The sequence below is a fragment of the Lytechinus pictus genome, chromosome 5 (genome assembly GCF_037042905.1).
Source record: "Lytechinus pictus isolate F3 Inbred chromosome 5, Lp3.0, whole genome shotgun sequence".
NCBI lineage: Eukaryota > Metazoa > Echinodermata > Echinoidea > Temnopleuroida > Toxopneustidae > Lytechinus > Lytechinus pictus.
Window position 1 is genome coordinate 27215545 of NC_087249.1, and position 12382 is coordinate 27227926.

At 36.0% G+C, this 12382-nt stretch overlaps 1 protein-coding gene across 1 annotated transcript; it reads right to left on the minus strand.

The window, feature by feature from the left end:
* Positions 1 to 368: 368 nt before the first annotated feature.
* On the minus strand, positions 369 to 8517 carry LOC129262195 (tetraspanin-36-like). The gene is made up of 7 exons (XM_054900273.2): positions 7165 to 8517; positions 6480 to 6674; positions 2950 to 3024; positions 2530 to 2625; positions 2058 to 2213; positions 1591 to 1674; positions 369 to 533 (listed from the first exon to the last, which is right to left on the minus strand). The coding sequence occupies exons 1-7, from the start codon at positions 7240 to 7242 to the stop codon at positions 426 to 428; spliced, it is 792 nt and encodes a 263-aa protein (XP_054756248.2). The 5' UTR covers positions 7243 to 8517; the 3' UTR covers positions 369 to 425.
* Between the last annotated feature and the right edge of the window lie 3865 nt (positions 8518 to 12382).

Sequence of the window (12382 nt, forward strand, 5' to 3'; positions counted from 1 at the left end):
CGGAATATTGAAGTGAGCAAGACAAACCTGAATGTACTGCGAAATTCATAGAACTGCAAAACACAGACCAGAGGCCTAGTGCAGGGAGAATTGTATTTAATTGCAACTATGAGAATCAAAGTCCAACGGCGCGCTTCTAATTGGCTGATATCATGTTGCAATTGATTTCAATTTTTCCTGCAACAGGGCCCTGATATTCCATAACAAAAGAAGTACGTGGCGACCTCCCCACTTTCAGACAGCTGTGTCAACAATTAACAGGCAACATGTGCTGCAAACTTGCAATGTATCTCCATTGATAGAAAAATCACCATTCCAGTTCTTGGGATGATCTCTGTATTAACGCTGGCTATTTTTATTTTTTGGGGGGAGGGGTTGTGTCTTCTTGATAACATTCATGCTTTAAAGTCTATTTGAGCAGTTGATTAAGCCTTGTATCCATAGCTTTTCTCGTGCTTGGGTGACTGGATCTGTTGGTAGTGTTTGTCTGGTCTCTTGCATACCAAGTAACAAGTACAGCAGAGTGCCATAGACTGCAGAAAGAAAAAAAAGAATTAAAATAAAATAAATAATATGAGGGGCACAGCCTCCCTTTCCAAGAGTTCAACTGACTGCTAAATTAGATTTCTTCACTGTGTATAAAAGAAATATTACAGTACAATAGACATATTCTAGCAAATATTTGTTAAATTTGTTAAAGGGCCCTGCAATGCAGCTGTACTTTGAAAGTACATCTTTTCGTACATGATTTCTGTAGAGTCATAAAGTTACAATTGTATGATTGATTGCATCTCTTTATGTTATCGAACCCATGATCGCTTTCCTGCAAACCAGGAAAAGGTCATTGTCTATATCTCACTAGGTGGTTTCAGACCGCCTCGAAGTTCGTCAGTTCCAGGTATTCTCTGATCGGGAAATTTACCCTGATCAGAAAATACCAGGTATTTTGGTAATGTGAAAGCAAACTACGCGTAATATCCCCGAAAGAAAATCCCCGCAAAATAGTAGGTACTTGGCGAAATTACGAGAACTTTCGCGGGGATTTTTCCAAGGTCGCAGGTATTTTGGCAATGTGAAAGCAATTTACGGGAACTTTTAGCCCAGTGTGTCGTTGGGCGCGGGCGCCGTGGGTGGCTGCTGGGCTAGTGGTTTTGAATCTCCCGCCTTGCCTGCTTATTAGACCATACTGCGCATGCTCCTAACTTCAGGAATTTATCCCGAAGGGTATATGTTTCGGGGCGGTGTGAATGCAGGAATAATTGATGGGTATTTTTTAGCCTAAAAATGTTCTCGTAATTTAACGGGGATTCTTGTGATCGAGGCGGTTTGAAACCACCTACTGACTGGTTGCTGATTTATACTGAACTATGAGACCTTGCTATGACCTTCCTAATCTAAACCAAACATACCTATCTGATTTATCTTATCACACACTCAATGACAATCCTTTATGTATAGTCATCATTTCAAACATTTACAGTCGTCAAGGTAATTGCATTTCTAGCGATGTCATAGTATTGCTCTTATACTTAATTACAGAATTTTCATACATAATTATCAATTGTATTAAAGAAAGATTAGAAATGTTACCTGTAAAAGGAAGAGAAAAACTGCAATGATGATGATGTAGACAAGGTATGCCCGGATGTCTTCATAAAGCTTTTCTTGACAACCCTATAAAGGAAACAAAAATATATATATATATATTCATAGAAAATTGATAGCATTGGAAGTTGGTTATAGGCTTTTCAGATGAAGGGTAGAAATTAATTCAGTATTATTGTTCACATAGTAGTATGAGATGCTGTCAGGTATACATTAGCAAAAACCATGACCACTACTTATTTTCCCGTGGCTATGTTTTGAGCCTACACCAAAAAATTTGCAACATATAGTATTATAGTTTACAGTGGACTCTATAGGGGGATTTCAGGGGCTCTGTTTTAGTTTTCAAGGGAGTTTTAAAGGGTGCACAGGGATTCTGGGGGCAAATTCTTCCAGAGTAGGCCTGATTTTTTTCTTACAATTACAACTGATGGACATTTTGATTGACTTACATCATGGTTGATGTTGAATGGCTCGTTGACGAGTGATCCTGTGCAGTTGGCCGTAGCATTGTCCTTACAGCAGCTCAATGGAACCATGTCAGGGTGGGCTTTACCCCATGGTGTGGTAGTCCAATCCTCAGCATGGTGGGAACCACAGCAATCGAGCTGGGAGGAAAGAAAAATAAATCAAATTAGAATACAAATATATAACATTACACTGCAAAAGCAAATTAGATTGTCAAATAAGATCAACAAAATAAAAAGGATATTAAAACAAGAATGGGATCTTAACTTTTTTCCCTATTCCCCCCTCTCTCTGAAATCGTTCATGTTATCAGTTATTACCTTAATTCATCTACTAGAAAGGAAATCATAAAATCTTTATTCTGAATTTATTTTTAATTGAAATACTAAGCAGTTAGCATATCTTCATAAGTATAGTACACATGTATGAGAACAATAGAACGGGGTCAATACTTACATGTCCCTGCACATAGTCCATTGACCTCTGGTAGTTTTCTTTCTCATTGTAATGTGTCATGGTATTATTAACACCCCTCTCAACACCCATGCTGATCTGTAAAATTGAAGTAAAAAGCAACATTATTTGAAATGTTTTATAAAAATTATTATCAATTTTCTTGTTTCTTTGTGTATCAAGACAGCATTAAACATCATCATGAATAACTGTATTTATAATCATATGGACGGTATCACTCATTTTCATTATAATTATATATCAGTTTGATATATGCTTTATTCTTTAAAAAAGATGAATAGACAACAATGACAATGATAATATTGCTGAAAATGATAAAAACATCAATAATAATGAGTAAAATATTAATAACAGTATTATTAATGATGATAATATAACAATTAAATATTGCTTGACACTCACCTCCTCCTTGAAGACAATAGCAAGGACGGCTCCTGTGATCTCCAGAATGACAATAACCATAAGTAAGGCAACAAACTAAAAAGAAAAATTCAAACGAGAATTTAAAAGAATCATATCTGCAAGTGAGAAATGTCAGAAACATATTCTAAGAAGAAGCATATTCTATCTCCATGTAAGATTTTCACAATTCCCTTACAAACCTTCAGTAATATATCATGTCTTGGGCAGGCGCGTAGCCAGGGGGGGGCGGTGGGGGCGGTCGCCCCCCCCCAAAACGTCCCCAAAAAGAAAAAAAAAAGAAGGGGAAAAGGAGAGGAGAAAAGGAAAAGCGAAGAGAGGAAAGGGAAGAAAGGTAGCTTTGTGGGTTTTTCTTTTTATTCTTTATTTTTTTCTCAAAAAAGAAACTCCGTGACTCTTGCTCTAAATTTATATATATGAATTTTGCTTTCGCGCTACGCGCGGTCAAATGACAATATTGCAGTTCTCCTTTGTTTCCCTCACCCTTTCTCTAACCCTGTTTTTCCACCTCAGCTATATGTGTTTCTTGCCAGTTAAAGTTCAAATGTATACATTGGGGCATGGAATTAGAGTAAGGTTAGGCCGATGTTTATGAATTTATCTTTTTTTTTTTAATTGATCGCACAACTTCTGGTCGGGTCGGCTCCGGGCGGGTAAAATCTTTATCTCAATTTCTGCCGTCACCTCCATATAGGCAACTTCTCCCGCTTTTCAGCTCATTACTAAACAACCATAATTTGGGGGGCGAACAGGTTCCTAATTTAAAAAGAGGAAGGTATAAAATTTGTGTCGTATTAAATAAAAAAAAAATACAATATTCTACAAAATTCTATTAAACTTCATGTCATTTCCCTGCACATTCATCTCCTGTCCTGTTTTGCGCCCTCAGTTTGAAATTTTGAATGACACTTAAGTTTCTTTATCATTCAAAGTGAAGCGCATCAGGATAAGTGAAAGAAATTATACATCACCGTGTTTTATATAATTTCAATAATCACAGAAGTTTCAACTTTTTGCGCACTATTTTCCTTGTAATGAAGTTCAATAATCTTGGAAAATTAATTGAATTAGAGCTGATGGGGGTATTAGAGATATATGAATTTGATGAAACGTCCGCCCGTTTGAAATTTCAGAGTTTCATTGCTCTGAGCGGGGAGGAATATCTTCCTCCCGGCATATATCCTTCTTCTCCTCTGTTTTGCGAGTTAAGATATGCACTGTCGCTAAATTGTTTGTAATCAAATCTGATCTTTCCAAGGGAAGTTTTCAATATAACTTAGAAAATAACCTTTTCTCGGGACCATTTTCTTTGCAAAAAAATATAAAACGCTTTAGCTACCGCGCTTCGCGCTGGGTTTATATTATTTTATTTTCCTCCATTTTATCCTTTTTTTGTTCGTTTTACAATCACTTTTGAAAACAAGGTTCAAAATCACAATATAGTCAAATGAATTGGAGCTGATATAGATACTAGAGACAAGGGAGGCGGCTCCTTTTTATTTTAATTTATGAAACACCGAAAGCTTCGCGCTTCGCAAGGGAGGGGGAAACTCCCCCTCCCTGCACCCACCCCCTAGGGAGCGCGCTTCGCGTGCATTTACCGCCCCCTCCAAAATGAAATCCTGGCTACGCGGTTGGTCTTGGGGGGGGGGGAAACTTATGAGGTGGCTTTTATATGAAACATTTTTATGCAAATTATTCAAAGGACAAGTCCACCCCAACAAAAAGTTGATTTGAATAAAAAGAGAAAAATCCAACAAGCGTAACACTGAAAATTTCATCAAAATCGGATGTTAAATAAGAAAGTTATGACATTTTAAAGTTTTGCTTAATTTCACAAAACAGTTATATGCACATCCTGGTGGGTATGCAAATGGGGATACTGATGATGTCATCCACTTACTATTTCTTTTGTATTTTATTATACGAAATAGGGAATATTCTATTTTTCTCCTCATTGTCAAGTGAAACAACGATTAATTCCTTCCTGAACATGTGGAATGAGCATTGTTTAATACTATATGATTCAGTCAAGTTGGTCCTTATTGTCAAATCTATAAAAAATCAAATATTGTATAATTCAAACAATAAAAAGAAAATAAATAGTGAGTGAGGGACATCATCGACTTTCTCATTTGAGTTGTGCATATCACTGTTTTCTGAAAATTAAGCAAAACTTTAAAGTGGCATAACTTTCTTATTTTACATCCGATTTTGATGAAATTTTCAGTGTTTTGCTAGTTTGACTTTTCTCTATTCAAATCAACATTTTTCTGGGGTGGACTTGACCTTTAATGTAGAAACCTGTGGGTTGAGTCAAGGTTCAGAATGCATGTTCTATAGCCTACAACTCTTCCAGAAAGGTGAGTAATAGTCCTTGCATCATTAGTTTTTTTTCAGATATATTATCCCTCAGTATAAAGACTTAAACCTTGAATTTCCTGATCAATATACAAAGATGAGATACCATCAATGAGTAAGAAGTAGTTCATGTTGATCAGTAACATTTTACAACCTTTTCCTTGACCCTACACCAGAAGATAATCAACAAACTGAAATGTTGATCTATTAAGGGTATAACTGAGTTATATTCTTCCACTTCACTATTTGAAATTGATCAAAATCTACATATCGTCCAATTCCCTTTGTCAGTTTCTCTTTCCAACATAGAAATGAATTCACAATACTTTTCCAACATAAAAATGAAGTCACAATACAAGTACTATTCACATAATGTGGTGATACCAATCGAATATAATTCAGAATTAACTGAAATAATATGGTAGTCAGCATGATATCATTATGCTTAGCTACAAGTTATGCATATTTATAACAAAATTGCAAATTTTGCAGATGAATTAGTATTGTTTTAGAAAATATCATGTAATGACAGACCACAAGAGTACAGATTAGGAACTCCATGTAACTTCTGTACTGGAAGTTAGTCTGAGGTCATTTCCTTACAAGTTTAATCAGTGTCACGATTCTGACGGATATAGTCTGGTTTCAAATTGGCTACGTCATATTATGCAGAAAATCAATAAGTACATCCTGATTACTGACTCTGCAAATTTATTCCTTTTTGTCACTAGACAACACACAAGTATAAAATTACTCATGGAACAATTTCAATTTGTATTAATATACCAAACCAGAGTACATATATTTTTAACATGAAAAAAGTAAATTAGAAAATTACAACAACTTTACAGATTTCAACAGATTTGATTTCTCCCAAATATCCACTTTCCATTTCTAAGCCTGAGATGCAATGATACAAATGATTTTAAGCACCAATCACTTTAAAACAGGTTTCAACAATATCAGTCAATTGATCAGTCTCATGCTAGTCTTCAACAGTTGCATGCTGGGTAAAATGGGTCGAGATGGGTAAGACGTACTTCAAGAATATATCCTTCCATCCAACCATTGTTTGCGTTCTTAAGTTTCATCTCTGACCAGTTTCGTGTCGGTCACTTCTTTAAAAGAAAACTATGCAGATTCGAACTTACCATCCTCCTCAAACACTGAGCATCATCCCTGGTGAGAGCAACAAGGCCAGTAATACCAACAGTAAGGAAGAGAAGACTGAGACCAATGCATACGCTGGCAGGAATGGTCAAGAAATAGTTGCTGGCAAGGTGGTGGATGTTTCCAGCGTAGGTAAACATCTCAATACCGAGGTACATGAGTCCAGCAGAACCACACTGTATATGCATGGGAAAAGATGACAATTAATATTTCTAAGAATCTGATGTTTTGTAATGAATGACAAAAGTTAAATTCTAAAATACATTCAAAGCACAAAGTTCATGATAATAATGTTCCTGCAATGACAAAAGTGAAGAATATCATAGATAAAACACCAACGTGTTTGCTATTTCTTGTCTTGTCTTTCTGTTTAAAATAATGCCCACAATCATTATATTGACTGTGACTGAGTATGGCATATGAACGTCAGGTTTAAGTATATCACATAGTCATGATACTTGTTCCTTTAATCACTTTAAAAACCCTCGCCTAAAGAAATTATGCTTACAATGTCTTCAAAATAACTACCTTTATCATACCAGGGAAGTGGGACTTCCCTGATTGTACATTTCACTTCCACCAGTCTACTGCAAAATTCATTAAATTCATAATGACAAAATTCTCCCAACATAAATGAAAAAAAAAGAAGTAAATACCGGTACTTACCCAAAAGAGAATTGAGAGACAGCACATGATGAATTTTGCCGAAATGGCCATTGAGCAGCATTTAAAATATTTCTTCATTTTGATGGTATTTCAGTGTAATTCCAACAGATGAAAAAGACAGAAAATCAGCGGAGTATATGTTTCTCTGTGTGAGCTGCGATAGCGTGCAAAGTGATGATCGCCGCTGTCCTCCGTATGGAATCAAGTATCGTATGGTTGCATCTGTTTGTTTACCCCCTATTGTTCGGTCGCTAGCACCGGTTAACACAGAGCAGACGATGCGGTCGATTTATGAGCAACGACAATAAATTGGTCATGAGTTTTGCGTGTGTGCGCTATGGAGAAGCTGGATGGAAACGTTCATGGAACGATGTCTTTCAAGCAAAAACATGGACGAGTACATTTCAAAATAGGTAGAAATTCAGGCATATTAAAGAGGTTTTATAGAATAAACTACATAATAAAGTGGAACCATGAACATTTGCTTAAATATCAATAACACAGAATTGTGATTGTTCAATCGTATGTCAAAATATCATTCTATTTGAAAATAAAATCGAATTGTCATAAAGAGAATCCCCTTCTTTGATAAATCGGCTGATCTTATGCGATCTTTATTTTTGGAATGGGAGGATGCTTCATCTTGACTGATCATCACATGTTTACCTGGTAATCAGTCATGACGTAATACAAATGAAGACGAGTAAATGACGTAACCTCAAGCTTCATCTCGAGCGGACTACATAGTCAACCGAGGATTTGGATAACAAATAACTGATTGAAAAAAAATATGAATGAATCATAATTTTGATTGTAACGTAGAACCTACTGAAAGCAGCATTCAACCGCGGTATTCAACAAACTGAATAGATAAAAAATAAACCAATAAAGCCAATTGAGGTTCAGCAGGAGATCATGCGACTATTTAATTATATCTCAAAATCAGAATAATAAAGAAGACGAAAAGAAATCAAGGCAAATTGTAGCAAGATAACTAGCCAATCAGACTGAAAGAAAATGGAAATCTAAGTTTGTAAACAAAAGAGAAGATATACATGACTAGGCCGCGGCATATTTTGTTCGACAACTAAATTTTGACACTGGATTTTATCTGCGATGAATGTTATTAATATTATCAATTTGTGTTTCTCATTGTGTATCTTTGTTTTTCTTCAGAAAACAATTGAATGCTGTCGCATACATGCATGTCTTCCCTGTTTTACCCACCCATAATAATATAGATAACTAAAAAGACGATAATTTTCCAAAATGAATAAAATAGTCACTATATTTTAGCGCAAAAAAGCGTATAGAAGCCACAGTTTACTCCCGCGCTTACTCTATGAATTGGACAATATATTTTCTGGTAGAGACCATTTCATTGTTATATAACGTTGCATCATTGTCTATTCATTGATTATGAATCCCTCTATTCGGAAGTTAGAATGCTTCATGAAACCCTTTTTAATAATCACATCGCGGCCTTATTATATTTTTTCCGGGTGTGTTTCCACCATACTACTATCAAGAATGTTATATATTTTATTAGCATTTCCGGCATGGTTTATCAGATAATCAAACAAGACAAACTATCTTTCGCTACGTTTATAATCTAAAAAAGTTTTGGAAATTGAAGATAATGGAATGATTTGTTTTTTAATAATACTATTATATATAATAATAGGCCTAATAAATAAGCAGTTCTGAGAGACGCATAATACCATGTAAATAGCCTTTATGCGTGTGGAAGAAATATTGTTTTTAAAAAGGTAATTTTTATTTGTTCATCATGCTGGACTTAACCGGGCAGTCGAAACTTCGCCCCTGCGCCACGGGCAGTGCATAGATATTATTCCTCATCCTTTTGTTTATTAAAAAATTACGAAGGTAAATTGCCTTAGATGAAAAAAAAAATCGCCCATTTAGTGTCGCCCATGCTGGATGTTGTCTAATTTAAAAAAAAGACTTGGCTATTTTGACAGGAATGCATTTACTTTAAGCCTCCTTATTACAGTTGTGAATTCACAATGCCAACAATCTGCTTTGGTTACAAACAATTATTGTAATGGACTTGGTCAGAGCATGAACATTAAGTTTTTGGCGATAATAAAATAGGCTAGATGAATTTATGAATTAATTAACATCGGGGTGGTGTGGGAAGCTTGACGTATGAGGAAGCGGATGAGAATGAGCAGCTTTCTCAAGATGACATCGATATGTTCGTACTATGTTCAAATGTGAATCTGTATTTAGAGATAAGGTAATTAGAATACATCTCTTATGTATGTATCAAGTCTTTATCCGATTCTACTTCTCCTATACCATCCTTCCTCAGCCACCTCTATTCTCCATCCTTTTCTACCCCCTCTCTTCCCTCGTTTTCATCCAACCCTAGTCCTCTCTTCACTCAATCCATCTTCACTTTCTGTCTCACCTTTTCTTCTCCTCCCCCCTCTCCCTTTTAGTTCTCTCTCTCTCCCTTTTCTTGGATGTCGCCATGTATCTCACCATGATAGCAATCCACATTGCTTGTTCATTCTTCTGGTAACTTTTAAATTTCATTCAGAATAAGATTGCTTTACTGACATAAAAAAAAATCCACTAAATCAATACTGATTTTCAGTTTATTCATTAAGTATAAATACATAAAATGACACATTGATAACAGTTCTACAAGTCAATGCTACAAGGATATGAACCTGTCAAATACAAGACAAAATTCTGAATGAAAGAGGAAGTGATGCGTGGAATACATCTAATAATAGCTCCATGACTGTTCTGACTCTACCATCAAACTTGACCTCAACATTTGAGGTTAAGTCCAATAACAAAGATCTATTGAGAAATGAATTGAGGACATTGAACATTCTTTGACTACATCTAATGTGAAAGGTGGCACATACTTTGGGAATGAATAGTTCCTCAGAAAATTTGGGACATAACAACCCAGTACCTGGAACAAATACATGTACTTCATGACAATCACAGGATGTTGCTAAGATATAAACTTCTCTTGAACTCTTTGATTGGAGCAATTGTCAAGTTTGAAACATTTTGTCCCTTAGAAATTGGATTTGTTTTGTGTTGTCTACGTTTACTTATTTTATTTACCATGGAAGTGAATTAAACATACATCCATTTGGTTGCATTGAGATATGAAAGGAATGAAATAATAATACTAAGGTTTGAAGCAATGTTTTCTTGAACAATCATTGCTGGAGCAAAAGCCATAAGAACAGACTTAGAAAACTCACCAACAACCATCCTCCTATCCCACATGAGCATATACTGTACAGGCCAATGGTACAGCTACCTAATGATTTGGCGGGAAGTTATTTTCAAAGAAGGTGGTATTATTTGGTATCATTGTGTTGTCATTTTGCTAATATGAATTTGAATCCTTGGAAATGAAAATGACATGATTTTATAACACTAATTAAGAAGTTGCAAAGCAATAGTTATTCCAGTGCTTAAACATGCTAAATCTGTATTCATCAAATGTATTTTGCACAGGTAAAATGAAATTATCCTTCTCAGAAATGCAGAGCACTCACACACATTGGTCTCACGGGCAAAGGGCAGACTGTAGTAATCTCTGTTTTATGTTGCGGGGAATACACACCATTATGAAGGAAACCAGTGGTGGATCGGGGGCACATCCGGCCCATGCCCCCCCCCCCCCTTTTGAGAGCCATAGTGAATACTCTTAATGCAAATATGCTGTTCTTACACAAATGTTCTGCTCCCCCATTCAAAAGTTGCAGCAAATATTTTTTATGGGAATATTATGCCTCATACACAAGCGACGACCTTTTTTTTTGCCTGTCAAATTTTACGTCGACAAAATGACCTTTAGTTTTTTAGGTGAAAACTTTTTGTTGTTGCTTGATTTAATTTTGCTCGGGGAAAATATGCCCCCCCCCCCTTTGGAAAATCCTGGATCTGCCCCTGAAGGAGCCCTTGACATGACTTAGAGTAAGAAAAGACTTGAGTTGGTAAAATTAAGGTGAATGACTCAAGAGTAAGAGATGATTTGAGTTGGTAAAATTAAGGTGAGCGTGATGAGTTTCGCGAGAGCATTCGTCAATCAAAACTGTTGACATCTTCCATCGAGGATCTGGAACAGCAAGTACAGCTCTATGACACCGTGCTTCATGAGTTGCTTGACGAACATGCACCTTTGCTCACTCGCTCAGTCCTCCCTAGTACCCATGCACCATGGTTCAATGAAGATATTCATTAAAAGAAGCAGGAACTCAGACAACTCGAACGGAAATGGCGTTCAACCAGATTAGAGATCCATCATCAAATTTTCATGAAGGCTTCATGTGATTATAAGAAATTGCTTACTACAAGAAAGAAAGAATATCATCGGAGACAATTTGAGAACTGCAATCCCCGCGAACTGTTTCAGAAGTTTGAGAAACTGTTTAGGTCTAAGCCTGATTTAACTCTTCCTAAATCTAATCCTGATTGTATTTCATTGCCAGAACGTTTTCAAAATTTCTTTGTGACTAAAGTAAAACAAATTTCTGATGATTTGTCTGATGTGTATGTTGAACGGGTTGCAACTCCTGAACACCCCTGTAGCAATTGCGGTTTCTCTAGATTTAAGGAAATGAATGTCAATGAAGTTGAGACTATTATCAAGAAGTCAACTTCAGCAACTTGTAAATTAGACCCGATACCTACATCTCTTGTAAAGAAGTGTACTCCCGAACTTGTTTCTTATATAACAAGAATTATTAACCAATCATTTAGTGAAGGGTTATTTCCAGAAAGTCTTAAAAATGCTACAGTGCTCCCTCTTCTAAAGAGCCCTAAACTAGACCAAGAGGAGCTAAAGAATTATCGACCTGTTGCAAACCTGGCATTTCTAGGTAAAACTATTGAAAGAGCTGCAGTGCTACAGATTCAGAATTATCTATCAGATAATGATATGCAGTCTCCAATTCAGTCTGCATATCGCCCATTTCATAGTTGTGAAACAGCTCTGTTGAAAGTATCAAACGACATCCACTCTTCCTTAGATAAGGGAAATGAAACCATTCTTGTACTGCTCGATTTTTCTTCAGCATTCGATACAATTAAACATGATGTATTATTGCAGAGGTTGAAAGTGAGGTTTGGCATAACGGGTCTTGCTTATAAGTGGTTTGAATCATATTTGACTCAAAGAAAACAGAGAGTAGTAATAAACGGGTTAGAGTCTTCAGTT